The 16,852-nt window shown below is 39.9% G+C and overlaps 2 protein-coding genes across 2 annotated transcripts in view; one reads left to right on the top strand and one right to left on the bottom strand.

Moving 5' to 3' along the window:
• Window positions 1-6,743, top strand: part of CUNH5orf58 (chromosome unknown C5orf58 homolog) — a 37,223-nt gene extending 30,480 nt beyond the window's left edge. Inside the window, exons 2-5 of the mRNA XM_057415134.1 lie at window positions 4,671-4,781; window positions 5,233-5,315; window positions 6,111-6,204; window positions 6,637-6,743. Coding sequence (XP_057271117.1) covers window positions 4,754-4,781; window positions 5,233-5,315; window positions 6,111-6,204; window positions 6,637-6,743 — 312 coding nt within the window. The 5' untranslated portion in view covers window positions 4,671-4,753. The remainder of the gene's footprint in view (window positions 1-4,670; window positions 4,782-5,232; window positions 5,316-6,110; window positions 6,205-6,636) is intronic.
• Window positions 6,744-8,472: 1,729 nt separating this feature from the next.
• The window catches only part of LCP2 (lymphocyte cytosolic protein 2), a 30,769-nt gene continuing 22,389 nt past the window's right edge, over window positions 8,473-16,852 (bottom strand). The window contains exons 14-21 of the mRNA XM_057415088.1: window positions 16,515-16,545; window positions 15,908-15,920; window positions 14,727-14,847; window positions 13,163-13,212; window positions 12,186-12,289; window positions 11,247-11,324; window positions 9,879-10,034; window positions 8,473-9,267 (exon numbers count right to left, since the gene is read on the bottom strand). Of these exons, the coding sequence (XP_057271071.1) occupies window positions 9,145-9,267; window positions 9,879-10,034; window positions 11,247-11,324; window positions 12,186-12,289; window positions 13,163-13,212; window positions 14,727-14,847; window positions 15,908-15,920; window positions 16,515-16,545 (676 nt within the window). The 3' untranslated portion in view covers window positions 8,473-9,144. The remainder of the gene's footprint in view (window positions 9,268-9,878; window positions 10,035-11,246; window positions 11,325-12,185; window positions 12,290-13,162; window positions 13,213-14,726; window positions 14,848-15,907; window positions 15,921-16,514; window positions 16,546-16,852) is intronic.

The raw sequence follows: 16,852 nt of genomic DNA, 5'->3' as shown, positions 1-16,852 counted from the left end.
GAGTATAAACTTATGCTGTCTGTTGTTATTAGAAAATAGTTTTCAGGAATATATTTCAGAGCAGTGGGAAGCACCTTGTAGGTTTAATGTTAGAATTGAAAATGTCCACGCAAAGAAACAGAAGACGTGAACATCTGAGATGTTAAATGATGTGCTGTGAGCTTGAAAAACATAGCACTGGCCAGAAAAATACATCCTGGTCAAGCAGCAGAAGGAAACAGAGCTCTGTACAGTGGTGCCACTGTGCGTTTTCTTAGCTCTTTGCTCACTGAAGGGAAGGCATTATGGTAAATGCTTAGGCAGGCATCCTCATGTGTTGCTTTCTATAATCCGTGTTGTTCAGGGTCTCCTTAAATTAGTATCTAAAATAGAATGCAATGATACATGCTTCTAAGTCTGATAATACGCAAACAGCAAGCAGCAAACCGATGTGGACAAGCGCTAGGTGGAGTGTTGGGCTTTGCATGGTCTGAACAGTTGTCTGATTTTGTTACATGTATGCAGTTAATGCAATCAGTTTCTTAGGAAAAAAATGGACTTTGGTAGGTGGCTGCTGTGGGTGGGTTTCGGTCTGTAGGTGGAACGCTTCCAGTTTTAACGTTTTTCTTAATCAGGTTTATTAACGTATTCTTAGGAAAGTGTTTAACGGGTTAGATAACTTTCTGAAGTTTTCTGGCTGAAAACTCTCTAAGCAAAGGAGTTTCACAACCCAATATTCTACATCCCAAGTATGTGTTTTAGCTTGGTGTTTACCCCTCCTCGTTCACAAGCAGGTATTAAGGCCAGTCAGTTCACTTAGCAGTCTTTCCTACCTGTCACTGCTTGCCTCAGCTTTTCAAGGCAAAGTCTGGCTTGTGCTTTACTGTTTTGTACTGTGATCTGGTCAGGCTTTTTTTGGGCCTTCATCATTTACCAGTTTTCATCATGCTTGTGCTCTAAAGCTCATGACAGACATTGTTTCATCAGAAATAACTGTCATATTTTGAGGTTTGGTGATTTTGTATGTGAGTTGGTTTGGTTTCTATTTGACTTCCCTTGTAATCTGGATTGGCATTTTTCACACTTAGGCAGTGGTAAAAAAGCAGTTCTTCTTTTGTTAGAGCTTTTGGGGTGAAAGTTCAGTAAAATGCACTGAAACTTCAAACTGTCCTATTAGACACACTAGGAATTGCTATGAAAGCTAACGTTTTCAAACAGGAAGTAGTTATATTTTCAGAAAAATTTCCTTATATCTCACCTCCTATGTATTACAGTGCTTGTAGATAGCATTTCCTTGACAGATTCTAAAAAACAAGCCATTCACTAAACTATTGTCTTTAAAGTGAATAGATTTTCTCTACTTCCCATTAGAACAATTGCTTTGAAATATTGTTGTAACCGTGAGCTACAACATGAGATCAGTCTCTCTCAAACAGTTGTGGATTAAATTGTTTTTTTTTTTTGCCTGAAGTTGCATTCAAAGTAATTTTACTACAGAGGTGTGGAAGGCAGTTTGTAAAGGGATCTGCATTGATTCAGTTACCTGCAGTGCTGGCTGATTCACATCATGATCCTAAATTCATGAGCTGAAATATATCTGTAGTGCTCCTGATCATTTCTCTTCCTTAGAGAGCTGGTTTGGTAGTAATTCTGTCTTTATCTGGGATTCACAAAGGCGGCTGAGCAGCTTCACCTTCCATAACTGAGCGTGTTCTCAGGAAGTATTGAGGGAGCTGGTTGTTCCTCGTGTTAGCACAGCTCAGCTAGGTCAGGCCCTGAGGAAAAAGAGTTAAATCCACTTCACCTGCATGTATCTTTGCACAGAAACCTGTAGGTTTCTCTCAGGCAGAGCTGAAACTGCAGCTCCTAAACTGATAATGCTGGTAGGAAATTGTTAGCAGCACTTACACACCTCACACAGAAGAGAAACGTAGTAATTTAGATTATTAATTTCAGGGTTTTGGTTTGAAATATTAACTTCTCAAGAAATCCAGGAGGTATTTTAGTTCCAAGTAATTTTGATTGTAGAAACTAGATCTCTCTTACTCTCTTTTTTTCTTCTTAAAGGAAAATGCCTTGTACAATCAACTTCCTACGCTGTTGGTCATCTTGCTGGTTAATACCTCAGATTATTGAAGAGTATTTTTAGACAGGCCTTGCCTTTATGACCTGCTCTACTTGATTTGCGGATTCGTCTGGCAACTCAGTTCATTGCAGATACATTAAATATAGTTTTTCTTGTGATTTTGATATTCTATTTTTCCTTCCACAGGTAGTTCACAAATGAATTTAAGTACAATGTGAAAGATTATTTATAGGATGTGGGGAAAAAACAAATGTGGAAAGTAAACTTAAAGAAAAGATTTGAACAGAGGTGGAAGTGCCTTCCATATCCTGAGGAACTGCCCCTTACTCAATAGTTCCCTTCACCTGGGGATAGCAGACTTTTTCCCCTTCCCTAACACCACCCCAGGATACTAAACCTGTTTTTCCCAGCAGTGCTCCAGTAAAGCAGGTGCCTGTTGGTCTTCACTGTAGCTCCCTCCACTAGCCCCATTCCTGACAGCCAATAAAGCATTCTCCTTTACAGGTTGGTGAGGAAATTAACTTCTGCTTAGACTGTCACAAAGGTTTTCCAGTAGTTGCTAGGCTACTGTTTTACTTTTTTATATACACATATTTTATATACTCTTTCTGATATAGGAGATATATAAGCCCACCTTGGTTTACATTTGCTTTGTACACACTCTATACTCTGGCACTCTGCCAGCAAAACCACCAGATTCTTGCAAACCCTGGGGGACTTCTCCCTAGAGGCACACAGAAAGGGCAAAGCTACCTTATTTGCACTAGGGTCCTTGCAAGACCTGATAAACTGAAAGACTAGATGTACTACAGGAATTAGTGCCTGTGTCAAGTGTTTCCTGCCCTGCATTTCTCACCTTCAGAAAGCCCCACAATCTAAGCAGCCTGTCGTACTTTCTCTTTGAATCACAGTTTAATCTAACAGAAAAAGCTATTCTGAGGTGCAGTTTAGCTTCACTCACAGTCACAAAATGCTTCATTTTAAGGAAGCTTTTTGAAAGCACACCCCTGTAAACAAACAATGGAGAAAGGAATAAGTAAATGGGAGGCAGCTGACTTCTCCATCTGTTGTCCTCCACTGCACATCCAAGTACTTCCGTGGTCCTCTGAGGTACTGGTAGCCCTTCTCCACCCATGCCAAATGGCAAGTTCAAAATACAGATGAATGCTGAGCAGCAGGAAAAGTGCTAAGGGTTGTTCCCTTCCCTTGCTCTGTGTCCCTGGCTTTAAGTTCTACAGGGCACACTGGGGAAGAAATGGCCATTTCCCAACACCAGCTCGTTATTTAGCAGGTTTTGTTGGTTTTGACTCAAGTCAGATATGTGCATCTAAGGGCAGTGTTTATTGTGGCAGTTGAAATCGATAAATCCTCACAGCTGTGTGCCTTTCTTGTCTTCCTTGAATTTAGGTTCTTTATTTGATCTTTACTTATTATAAATTACTTGTATTCTTTCTGAATTTGAATTGATGACAAGAAGGAACTGACTGCTTGGAAATCAGTTGCGGCAACATTCAATAAGAGCAGGGAGGGCCTCAAAGGACAAGGGGAAAATAACCATTTGCTACCCCCTGTTGACAGCTCAGTCCTCTCTTCTCCATTTCTTCTTCAGCTCTCACAGCATTTGCGGTTACCTTTTTCCTCCCACTCCTAAAATCACAACTACAGGGCTCTTGCAACCTGCTGACATTTCATGTGCTGGAAAAGGGGTGCATTGTGTTTTCTTCCTGCACAGGGACATGCCCATCCTCCTTCCCAGGCTGCTGCCAGCCCCAGGCCAGGGCACCCCTGATGCGTCACTGGGCTGAACTGGAGTGACCAACCCATCCTGCTGCCAGCCAGGAGGAAGCTGTGGTGCAGCCAGGTTGTGGTAGCAGCAGGCTTCTTTACTCTGTTGGAAAGAGCTGCGCTGCTGCCGCCTGCCCACAGACCCCACCAGGAGCTCTGACATCAGGCAAGCTGTGGTTTCTGCAGGGACAGCCCTGCTTGTCTCCATGTTACCAGAGGAGGAAGAGGAGTAAAGTCACTCTGAGGTGTCTGGTGTTGTGTGAGGTTTGCTGCTAGTAACTGGGCTGGGCCATCTCTGCAGGCTATCCCTGGGGGCTCTGAGGCCTCACGCTCCTGCATGCGGTGGTAGAGTTGGTGCCGATGGTTATGACTCTGGTTAAGTGTACCTGCCCATGAAACACGCCCAAGAACAGGGGAGTGCTGTCACCGTGGCCTGACAATCTGTGAGGTGGCTATCTGTCATCGCTCTACTTCAGTCCTCAGCCTCTCCCTGTGAGGCACCCCTTCTGCAGTGCTGCTGGGTCAGGACAGCCTCTGGTAACAGGAAGACTTCAAGCCTTGTGGGGCTCCCTTATGGCTTCATGATGGCTCCTGTGGCAATCAGAGCTAGTACCCTCCTGGGAAGGGCTTCACCCTGTGATCCCATCGCGAGCCCCACAGAGAGGTTTCTCTCACTGCAGGCCATTTGTGGATGGTAGTAAAAAAAAGGGCACCCTGTTTTGTCTGCTAAGAACAGGCTCTGTTCATTTCATTGCACCCTTTCTGAACAAACACAGTACCAGGGTGAAATAACCCCTTGGTTTTTTCCTTCTCTTTTCAGTGCTGAAACAGTTTCCCAGTGATGTTCTACAGTTAAGCTTGCCTGAGGGTGTCCTGTTGTGCAGGGATTGAAGAGTGAAGAGAATGGGGGAAGAAAGAGCCCAGGGATCTGGTAGTAAATCTCAGCTCTGCTATTGACCAGCAGACATCTAACACTTGACTTATTTTGTGTGGGCTTTAGAGTCTCCTTCCATAAATTGAGGGAAGAAACCAATTGCAATGGTCTTTACAGATATTTTTTTAATTTTTTGACTAAAAAATATAGAGTTTTGTGTAAGGAATTCTTCATCAGTATTATAAATATGCTTATTTACTATTAATAATTCCATATTTAACTCCTAAAAGATTTCTGAGATGCTGTTTCTGAAAGAAAGTAAAATAAATATATCCCAAGAATTTAGTATTTCTCAAGAGGAACTAATCAACCCATTAAACTCTACTTTCAAATGACACTAATGATGTTAAGGTCTAATCGTTATATTTATTAAATGTTATTATATATTTGATATGAGCTCTACCTATACTATATATATTACTCTGTCATGATTTGTTGTTCCTTCTAGGATCTTTGGCCCTGACTGCTGACCTCAATGCAAAGCCACTGTCTGAAGGGAAGAGAGACTTGGACAATGAATCGATGTTAAATGTATGTTTGGTTTCTTGGTTCTCAGCATGCCGAGGTGTTCTGTGCATTATTAATGAACCACCCAGAGGTTTTCTATGTTTTATTTTCAGCATTTCTGAATGGCAAATAGAGAGCTTATAAGTAGGTGAGGAAATATAGTATGTGCAATTTTCTTTAATGGTTTTCCTAAGAAGAAAAAATAATCCTACAAAGGAGGGTAGCATAAATTTACAAATTCAAATAGTACTTAATGTCAAACAGCTTGTAGTCTTGTCTCTAGATTTTGCTTTTTTAAATTAAGCGTTAAAGGGAGGGAATATGACCTCCAAAATAAGCAAGAAGATGTTGATTATAAAATAATTGCCTATACAGACACAGAGATATATGGCATGAATTAGCATATCATTAGTATTCAGTGTTAACAGTGATTTAATTTATTTTGCTCATGTTACTGTCACGATAGCGCCATCTTGTGGTTGACTGAATATTACCTGACGATTCACTGTCATTTAGATTCTAGGGGAAAAGTACAGTCGAAAACAAACACGACAAACTCCGGGTGAGGAGAGGAAATTTTAGCTGTGATTAATTTCATTGCAAACAAAAATAAAGCCTGAGTGTTTAGTCCTTGCCTTCAGTAGTTTAGCTATTTTTGCCTTATCTAAGCGGGTAAGTATTAGAGGTGGGAAGTTTTACTTAAAATTACTATTTTAGAAAATGAAAGAAAACATTTCGCATAGCTTGTGATTAGCTGGATTACTGAGTTTGTGAAGCATATGTGCACTGCCCGTTATGTTTTGTTTCTATTTCATACAGGTGTTCAAAACCGCTGCTGCTTGTCAACAGTTCACCCTTGAAGCTGCAATTAAAAACATTGACGAGATGTCCAGTGAGCTGAAAAAAATGACTGGTAATTCTGAGTTCCTTGTCCACTTAAACACAGGTTACAGAGTGTGCAGCTGTGAATGGCTTGGGTTTCTGCGTCATGCAGCTGGTTTGTATTCTAATGAAAGAAAGCAGTTGCTCGTCTTGTTAGAAAAATTAATGAAACAGTAGTTGCCTAGAAGTGGAATGATATTGGCTAACCATGGCAAAAACCTGGTATCCAGTCAAAGTCATTCCTTTGTGGGAACAATAATCCTTTTCTGGTAGAAATATTAGCAGTATGCTAACACCAAACTTTATTTCACCATCCTGAGGCAAAGAAAACGAGGCAACCCTTTGCATGTTTTAAAGCGTTGATAGATGAACACTTCAGAAAGTCCAGTATATAAACTGCCATTCTGTTAGCATCTACCATTCAATAAACGTGATAGTGATATGCTGCCCCTTTGTCTTCCAGTGGAAAGCCAGTTACTGCTTTGTGACCTTATCCTGAACTTTAACCATCCTGTGAAGGCCAAAGATTTAAGAGAAGCTGAAGAAAAACAGTGGAGCTTGACAGATTAATAACATCCATTTTCATGCAGCATCTTCTATTAATACTGCTTCAGTTTGAACTGTAAAATTATAGCATGCTTTCCTGCAGTTAGGCTATTCTTATTTTAAACTGAAAATGTGGAGTGGAAAAATGCCATAAGTAGGTTATTGATCTTGAGATGGGTTTTTTTTCAACCCAAATTTAGTCCACTAGGGCTGGGAAAATGGATAGAATTAACTAGAGAGGTCGGGGATCTGGGCCTGAAGGTTTTCATATGTAGTTGTTGCCTTTGAAACAAAGATGTACTGGAACAGTAACAAAAGATTTTCAGTCACTTCAAGTCAAGTCATTGCTCTCTTTTCTCAGTTGTGCTCTGGAAAACGGGATAAGGAACAGTCCGTAGAGGGGAAACTGCAAGTTGTCATTTGATCTTCCTTCCTCATTCTGAAAGTGCTGCTGAGGAAGGGGGCAAAGAGCAGACTACTTCTGGTAAACCAAAAGTACTTTCATTCTGGAAAGCCTGCAGTGACTTACTGGTTTAGAGGTCTGAATATTCTGAAATCTCAGCCCAAAATCTGAGTAGCCAGTATTTTCATGTAGTTCATTGTAATAAATATTCAATCTTACTTTACTTGTGGGCATGTTTGAATGTTGAGGCGTGTTTTGTATTCATATACAAATATATTTCTCTGAATAATCAACTCAAGATTCACTCTGCTGAAAAAAATGAGCAGTGTTATATTTCTTGTGCTGATTTGCATTACATTTCTCTTTCACTAAGGGCTGATTTCAAACAAATCTAACAGTTCTATGGGAGGTGGTTTGAGGCTGTCAGATTTGCAAGGCAGTGCAGTGAAATACAGTTTGGCTCACAGAGTCACTGGTAATCTGGGGGATGTTGTTCGTAATTTTAGCATGGTTTTTAAAACACGCATTAGACCTGACTCCTCTTTCACAGATGAGGAGTGAGTTTTTTACAGATGTTGAGCTAGAAACGGATTTGTCAGCTGAAGCACTTTTGAAATCTTATTTTTCATCTTTTGTTTTTTGACTCGTTGCATGGAAATGAAATTCACTGACTTTGAATTCCAGTTCCTAGCTAAATGTATTAGAAAGGAAGATAACATTTACCAAACATGTAAAGTAAGACTGTTGATGAAATCTGATTGTTTCACTTGAGAAGCTATTCAGATTACATAGAAGATGTTTTTCTGCCTTGAATTTTGGTTCAGATGTTTCAAGTGATATATCCACAAAGGACTCTTAAAGGAGAAGTGTCACAAAGTCTAACGTAACTATCAAACCAAGGTCTTGGCAGAAAATAAAGCTTAGTAGAAACCTGGGGTTGGATGAATCCCACTCAACAAGGAATGGGAAAATCCCTTGGCGTGGTGTGCTTCAGTGGTCTCAGTTGTGACTGCTGGTTTAGAACTGAGGATGTTACTGGTTTTCTTGAAAAAATACAGTCAAACCAGAAAGCAGTTGTGTAAGAGGAACCGAGTTCAGGCTGAGCATGTGTGCCTGCTTTCTAAGAGATGGGGGGTGCTCTGCTCATGAAGAATCATGTGTTGAGAATCTTGTTGATGTGGTTCCTATGAAAAAGGAGTTGCTTAATTTAGAGTCAGACACAGCTAAAGAGAGGTCTGTGCTCAGGGAAAATGCTTGTTCCTGACTGAGGTTAGAGGCTCCTAGAGGTACATAATTCCAGCTTGCAGGCTAAGACATGCCATCAGTGAATCACCAGTGGTATGGCAAAGAGAATATGAAAGCTGCAGATGCTTTATTTTCCTCAAAAAATGTGAACAAAGACAATTTCATAGCTGAGTAACACAGACACAGACGTTGACAGGCAGCTGCATATCCAGTGTTAAGGGATTCTTGGTGTCTCTAAAACCCACGTGTCCTTAGGATCCCGATCAGAGGCTCACTGTTTTCACAGAAGTGGCCATAGTTAGATTTACTGGGAAGCGGATTGATGGAAAAAATAGGGCCTTTATTGTCTTTTGTCTACTCCTCAACTTTGACAAGGTTTCGGTCTACTCTGTGTCACTTTACATAACACAACTGCTGCTGCTGTTCTGATCTGAAAAATAGCTTTTTCCTTTTCCTCCGATGAAAACAGGGGCTTGTATTGGTGTTTATTTCTGGGTGCTCTAACTAGGCATGGAAGTCATTGCAAGAAGACACACACAAAGGTACAATTTTCTCATGCACTGTATGATTAGTGGGCTGTAATAAACATATAGTAAGAAAATCAGATTCAGAGTGCTGCATTTAAGGCATAATTTAAAAATAACATTGTCCTTTTTGCTTAAAATCAAAAGGATTTTTAATGACTTCATGACTTGTGTTTGCTGTAAAAGTCAATATCCTGATGTTTACAGACTTCAGAAGCATCAATATTATATGTAATCTTCCTTAAGGTCTCATTTAAATATGTCCTGCAGCATATTTTAACATGCACTGGTTTCTTGACCCTCTGTCTTTCCCATCAATCAGAAGGAGAGGCGTTCTTTGGAAGTAATCTATGATATCTGCTACAGAAGAAAAATCCTGTGGGATGGAAAACAATGAGAAGGATATGGCACAAATGTCAGAATGATTCATAATTAGTAAAACCAAGGTTTTTTTTTTTTTTTTTAACTCTAAATATTTAGCTGTCTTATAGGGTCTAGTAAATACTATCAGATCATGCTTGCCATGATGAGCGCACCTGGAAGTTCAAAAAGATGACTGATAAATTCAGAGAGCTATGACTCAACCAGAACTGTGGTACATGTGCTGCCCAGTCTGTCTGGTGCCAGGAAACCCAACCTGTATGCTGAATGGAATAAACCAGCTGTCTGGGTCCAAAGCAGTAAAGTTGGCAGATACGGATTTGCTCTCAGATGTTTACTTCCCTTATCTGGTATCCTAGTGGTAAGCAAACATTCCCAACCAGGTATATGGATTTCTTATAGCTGCATTCTAAAGCTATCCCTTCATTCCCTGAAGGGAATCTGATTTCACTTCCAGCAGTAATATGTTCTATCAGGAATAACTCTACGACAATATGCAGAATTCCACTGGAGTAAAACAGCTGCCAGGTTAAGTGGCCTGACACATAGGAATGAGACAGGAGATACCTTGAGATAAAGGGAAGTAGTATGAAAAACACGTAGTACCTCTTTTCCTTTTAAGCCAGTTCCTAACAAATATAAGTGGTTTTGCTCCTGGTAACGAATCTGGATGTTGTATACTTTATCTCTGTACAACACCATCAGGACATAAGGGTGAGTAGCAGTTTTTCTTGAGCTGTCTCTTACCAAGAATGTTCCATCCTGAAAGATGAAAAAATGAAGGATGACAAAACCCCATCACTTCTAGGTTTGAGCAGCATAACAACCTGAGCTAGAGCATTCATCATAGAATCATAGAATCCCAGACTGGTTTGTGTTGGAAGGGACCTTAAAGCTCATCCAGTTCCGACTTCCTACCATGGGAAAGAACACTTTCCACTAGATGGGGTTGCTCCAAGCTCCATCCAACCTGGCCTCATGTTTTTCAATGTTTTTTCTTTCTGAAATGTCTTTCCTCCTGGTAAGAGAAGCTGCACTATTAAAGAGTTTAGACAATTTCTCTAATGTTTTATCTTTCAATTTGCTATTTAAAACTTTCCTGTCTGATACAAATGCAAATGTTTTAGAGAAGGGAAGAACACTGTTCTGTGATGAAGAGATTCCATTGAAGGAGGAAGTAAAATATCAAAGGCCAAACCTCACATCACTTGAACCGGAAGAGCAGTTCATTTCCAGTAAGTGCCACTCAAGGATCCTGTGTGATCTATTTACAGACAGCCTGAAGTAAGGATAGTGTCTGTGTCATTTTAGTAAAGGCAGTGACATTGTCCAGCCACCTCCCTCTGCTTTTCTTCATTTCAGATCTTTTTTAACAAGTCTTCCATTGAAACACCCTTTCTTAAAGGTACTGAATGTGATCTGGACCTTGGTACAAGTCATGGAAATGTTTTTTGTGTCATCTTCATCGCATGTGCTGTGAAGCCTCATAGAGTAAACAGATTTCCTACAGCAATGGGGTTCAGTTTGGTTCATCTCCACATGCACAGTTAAGCCTGGGTTTTATCTCTTTGTGTCTCTACTTCATTTTGCTGGTAAATGTGGCCTAGAAGAGGGTAGGATTTACCTCATCTAACTCAAGCTATCTAAAACTTGAGGGTAGCAACAAATTCCTCATTGGTGACAGGGAGTTATTTCCAGAGTACAAGTCACTGCTCCTAAGAGAGGTGAGGTGAAACTGCTTTGTGGAAACACATCATTTATTCTCTTGGACTATGGAAACCAACAGCCTTCATGTCTGGTTTAGACTAGACATGTAACTTCTGTGTGTGTAAAGATACTCAAGAAGCATCCCCCACTCCAAGTCGTTATATTGGCACTATAACCTTAAGCTGTTTTTTACCTTCACTCTTCCCATATGACTGCAAGGACATCTAGAAAGGGGATGGTGGGAAGCACCAAGGATTTAAAGGGTACCTTGTTTATCTTCCGAAGAGCTGCTTCTGCTTCTGGCCGGCTAACATAGGCAACGTACCATTCATTGTGTAGTGAGTCCTGGGGGGTATAAGAGGGGAGAAAGCTGTGAAATTCATTAGCTTGTGATGTTAACAACATACAAACAGTATGAGTATAGTAAAATAGTACAGAGAAATAGTAAAGAGATAGTACAAATAGTAAAGAGAAATTGGATTGTGAGGGACATTTGGGATCATGTGCAGAATGTCTGAGGGAGCGAGCTTCAGGGATTATACCAGTATGGTGAGTGACACTACATGATTTTACTATGATTGGCTTCTTGGATAAATCTGAACATGCTACAGACCTAGTTAAAATGTGTCTTCAAGTAGGCTGGAAAACAGAAACTTCTAAATATTTTCAGTACAAGATAGATTCAAAATGACATTTTCTCTTCTGTCTGCCTAGGGCATGGTGGTGGCTTTTCTAATAATTATTTAATTTTTCCTTTTTTCACTATCATCTAAGGCAACCTGCAGCCTTCCTGCAAACATGCCATGTATGGTTGCCAGCAGTGTTATCACCAGGAGTGATTTACTCTAAACTTGTCATGTTTAAAGAAATGTGAAACAAAAATGCACTTAAAAGGGTATGAATTGTTTACACACCTAGGTTTTGTGGAAGGAGAACCCAAGGGGTGATGGTAGTTGAAAACAATTGTGCAAAACAAGTAATCCAGCAAACAAGTATTTTTCTTACTTTGTTCTACTGGGTTTTTCCTATAGTCTTTCTTGGGGAAGACAACCTAAGGAACTAAAGTCAGCACAGGAAACTGAAAGCACATTCTGACATCCTGATACTGACTACTTTCTAGAAAAACAACTTTGAACAACCCTTCTTTCTTGAAATCACAACATTTGCTGTTCAGCAGTGATGGTTAACACTTGTGATGTTTTGTACCTCATCTTCCTCCGTGTTAGTTTGGTGAGCAGTCTGTCTGCTAGGAATTGGCAGAGGAGGTCTTATGTCAGCTGCGCCTCTTGAAGGGGATCTGCTGTAGCTTCCTTCAAAGATAGAAAAAGAGGAAAAATGTTAAAATTGGGAAAATAATTTCATCTATCTGTGGAGTGCATACAGGGAGTACAATTTGGATTTTGTGAGGCATGAAGAATTTCTGTCCCTCTGATACTGACACATTTTGAACTGATTTGAAATTAGATTTAGGCTGCTGTATGAGACCCGGCTTTACATAAATTCATCCTTGGTGCACGGGGACTTTAATGAACTCCTGCAGTTCAGTTACGAGCAGGTGAACTTGAAACAGAGGTTACAGCTTTTGAGCTTCTGTACCACAGTTATTCAGCTGAGAACAGCTCTGGTTTCTTAAGAGACAGTTAGATGTAACGTGTCTCTTTGCATTCCTTGCCTTCTTAGCATGGAGAAGGTACAAAATGTCACTGTAAGACATCGGCAGCTGTTAAACATGTGGAAAATTATTTGCAAAGCAATCACTTTCTAAGCTTCCTTTATCTATCACTTGTTATTACAAGCTAAACATGCAGCATACTTCACATGGAAAGGGGTTGCTCCCTTTTCTGAGAGTATTAGTACACCACAGTGACTTGCAGGTAATATTGCTCAGCTCTCAGTATATATAAAATATGTATTTATATGTATCAGTATATATTAAAAAGATGCTTATATGAGGTTTTGACAGTGGTTTAGCTAAGCATTAAGCCCTAACTTCATTGGAAAAAAACATCTTTGATTCAGGCTAAGTTACACAAGATGCCTTTCAGGAACTTGATGATAGTTTTCTGTTCACAGTCCAACCAGAAACATCCTTAGAGAAAAGCCATTACATTGACTGCACTGAAGGCACCTTTCAACCTTCAGTCATTTTTTGTACAAAAAAGGCAGAAATGCAGGATACAAACCTAGATGTAAGCGTGGTGGTAGTGAGCCAGTTGAAGAGCAGTTTCTAGCACTGTTTAAAAGGAAAACAAAGGAGTCAGTATAACTACAACACTGCTGTACATTTCTATGCTCCGAGGAGCCTGTTTTACAGAACATAAGATCCTCTTGAGACCTATGCAGGATGAGGGTAGCCTGCCCTCTCCTCTTTCTCTTTCCTTTTTTAAGTGTAAGTAGATCCACCATTATGTCTCCGTTACTGGAGATACTCAAAAGCCATCGGGACATGGTGCTGGGCAGCTGTAGGTGACCCTGCCTGAGCAGGGAGGTTGGACCAGGTGATGTCCAGAGATTCCTGGCCTCCTCAACCACCCTGATTCTCTGAGCTGACAGTGGCCCTGAGTTCATACCCACAGTGCCGTAACACCTTTGTGTACCTATGATCTCCCTCCTGTATTCATTTCTATTCTTTTTGGTTAGAAAACCTACAGTTCCCTTTTATGGCCTGAGTACTTCATTGGCAACAAACTGCCTGCACTCTTTTCCTTTATAGTTCATATTTCTCTCCTGCTTAAATGAACAGTACAAAAAGCTCTGCGATAAATATGTTAATTATGTTTGCAGAACAAAACCATGCTATCATGACTTGATTCATGGGAGAGAATCAGCCAAATGGGGCCTCTGCTATAGCAAAATTTGGCAACGCTGTTTGAATGTAAGCAGAAGTGTTCATCATAGGAATAGTTCCTATTTGCATATGACCTTGCTTTTGCTACTGCAATATTTGTTCTACTGAGGTGTCAGCAGCTCCAGAGGATGACGGTAAACAGGAGGAATTCATCAAAGAGCCATTAAAAAAATACAGAGCTTAGAAAATGTACTTGAGACTTAGACTCAAGGAGTCCACTGTAACTCATCAAAGCTTGGTCTGTTGCACACTGCATCAGAAATCAAAATTTAATTAAGGGCTCTTCCATCTAGCAAATGAAGACATAGCAATCTAATACTTAGAAGCTGAAGCTGGAAAGAAAACACAACTGAAGCAAGGCTCACAATTTTAATAGGAATTTTAATGGTTAGAGTATATTCCACATTCAATTCTAGACAGCGAAGGTGGTGGGGTTTTAGTTCTGAAGCAATTATTAGTCACAGCTGTAGCACTTAGGCTCCTATAGAAGAACCTCTGCCCTACATCCTGCACAGGTTTTTATGATGATTATCCTTTCCCAAAAGGTCTTGTCATTCTTAGGGATCCTGGAGGCAATGGCAGAGAACAGAAGCATTGGACCATGTAGGCCCTAAAATACTGCCTTGATATAAACCTGAGAGACTGGTTTTATTTTGTTGCCATATGTCCATTATCTGCTTCACTGGATACAGAGCTTCAGTTATATGAAGGATTCTCCTTGATAGTAGGAACAACACAAATTATCATGTAGTGGAGGCAAGGATATAGCCTGAAAAATAATGGACTACTTCAAGTCGTTGCCTTGTGTTCACCTGAGAACCCTGTAGCCACCTACATACCATTATTTGTTAAATTGCAGAGAGATTCACAGGAATGACACAATAATGGGTGAAACAAACCTTTCTGCACCAGGCAGAATGTTGGAGCTTGGTTTAGGTGGAGGCTTGACAGATTTGGATGGGAATGTATTGGAGCTGTATGGAGGCAAAGATATCTGTGGCACTGTTCTTTGGGGTGCTGCTGTGGAGAGAAAGAGAAGGAAATGTCAAACTTGTGAGATAGTCTTAAAGGAGGTAGAATGAAGAACTGGTGTCACATTGCTGTTGTTTAACTAGATAATCATAATGGAGGAAACGTTCTATAAAACGTCTTTGATATCTTAGTTACAGATTGTAAACTCAGATGGTCAAGTGAGAACTTAATCTTAAATATTAAAATGACAAACTGGAATGGGTTGAGCAACATTTACATTTACATGTTCTATCTTCAGTTTTGGACAAGCCAAAATTCAGATGACTGCCATGGAGCTGAAGATGGTACGTAACTATCCGTTCTCTGTTATGTTGCTTCTAAAGAGTGCACTAGAGGTTATCTTCCTGAACTTCATTCCTTTGTGAAATTTCTCCCATATCATCATAAACAACAGCATAAAATAAAAGATTTTCTTCTGCAGTGTCCTCAGAAATCAGCTACTGGTAAGAGGGGAGTAGATTAGCTGCTCTCTGCACAGCTCAAACAGCCCTCTTCTTCATTGAGGCTTAGAGGCAGTGGTAATTTATAGACTTGGCCGAATGTTCTGCTTCTGTTAGGCCATCACTTTACAAACTTCATTTTAGGAACCAGGATTCTGAAGTAATTTATAAATACCAGTATTACATGAAACAAGTTCTACTTCTGTCCATTAGAGTAAACAACATTGCACAGAAGACCAGCAGGGTCTGACGGGATGTTTGATTGCAGGCTGGGAGGATACCAGGTCTAACATGCCCAGCTGCCTGATGTTGTTTGATGCTGTGTGCAGACCACAAATACCTAAAATGAAATGTATTTCAAGCTAAGGAGCCCTGCTGTCCTGTAAGTGGCTGACTATGAAGGGTCTATTAGCTATTGATTTCCTGTGTTTTGCAGCTTTGATATATACATCTGTAGGAGGTGTCTTATAAGCACTCTACAACACTTCAAGATACCACCCGACATTTTGAAGTGGCTTTAAAGAAACAACTTTGCAATCCCTTTTTTCTTTTTAGAACTAAGACCAAGAAAGACTTAAAGTTTTAAAAATCACAGTGGAGATACTCACTGTCGTCTTCTTCCTGGGGAGCCAAAAGAAAAGAAACATTAGCAACATATTATAGCACAGGTCTTAGGAATGTTTTACAAAACAAAAACCTGGAAGTTGGTGAATTTTAAGTATACAAGGACTCCAATTCTATACTGTCACTTTCATCCAAACTGCTGGGATTTCTATCTTCATCCAACACCAAATCATTTTTCAAGCTCTATTATTACAAATAAGGTGTGAGGTAGATGGATCTTGACCCAAAGTAGTAAGAAATTCTCAGCTGATGTAAACTTTCCCCATTCCATCAAGAAGTGCAGGCTATGAGTTATCTGAAAGTGAACTCCTTAGGCCAGCTTAAGCTGGAAAAGAACCCCCAAACCTAGTGTAAGCAAAGTCACTTCTCCCATGACAGAAAAAATTCTGGTCTTATTGTGTATCCAAGATAAATTACTCTGGGAATAAACTGAGCTTGACATAGAAGAACTGTTCAAAAAGAAACCCAGAGTATTTTTTATAACTGATAAAAGAAATGAGTTTACCTTTTCCAGAATTATTAATTTATACAGGTACTTCATTTTATTGTAGTCCCTATACCTTTAAGCATTTGCTTTGAGACTATACTTACTTGAGGTGTTTTGTGTAGTGGCCAACCCTGCCTGAAATGAAACAGAAAACAAAACATGAATCACAGGTGGAATGTTACTCATGTACTTTGTGTGCATTAGGCTGTATTTTCAACTAAGATATGAATTTGTAGCAAGTATACAGACCTAATGAATGCAGAAACATTTTTTCCCCTCATAAAAATACCTGAGATTCTAATTTCCACCTCTAAGATGTCACACTAGTCCTTAGCCCCTCTCAACTCTATCAACAAGGAAAACATCTGATGAATTAATCATGATATTAGAATTTAAAACAAGTTTGTACAATTATGGAGCGTTAAACTGCAAGTCTTAAACT

The sequence above is a fragment of the Pezoporus wallicus genome, unplaced genomic scaffold (assembly GCF_028554395.1).
Source record: "Pezoporus wallicus isolate ANWC-B61680 ecotype Strahan unplaced genomic scaffold, APGP_CSIRO_Pwel_v1 contig_4161, whole genome shotgun sequence".
Classification (NCBI taxonomy): domain Eukaryota; kingdom Metazoa; phylum Chordata; class Aves; order Psittaciformes; family Psittacidae; genus Pezoporus; species Pezoporus wallicus.
This window is presented reverse-complemented; position numbering and strand designations above follow the sequence as displayed.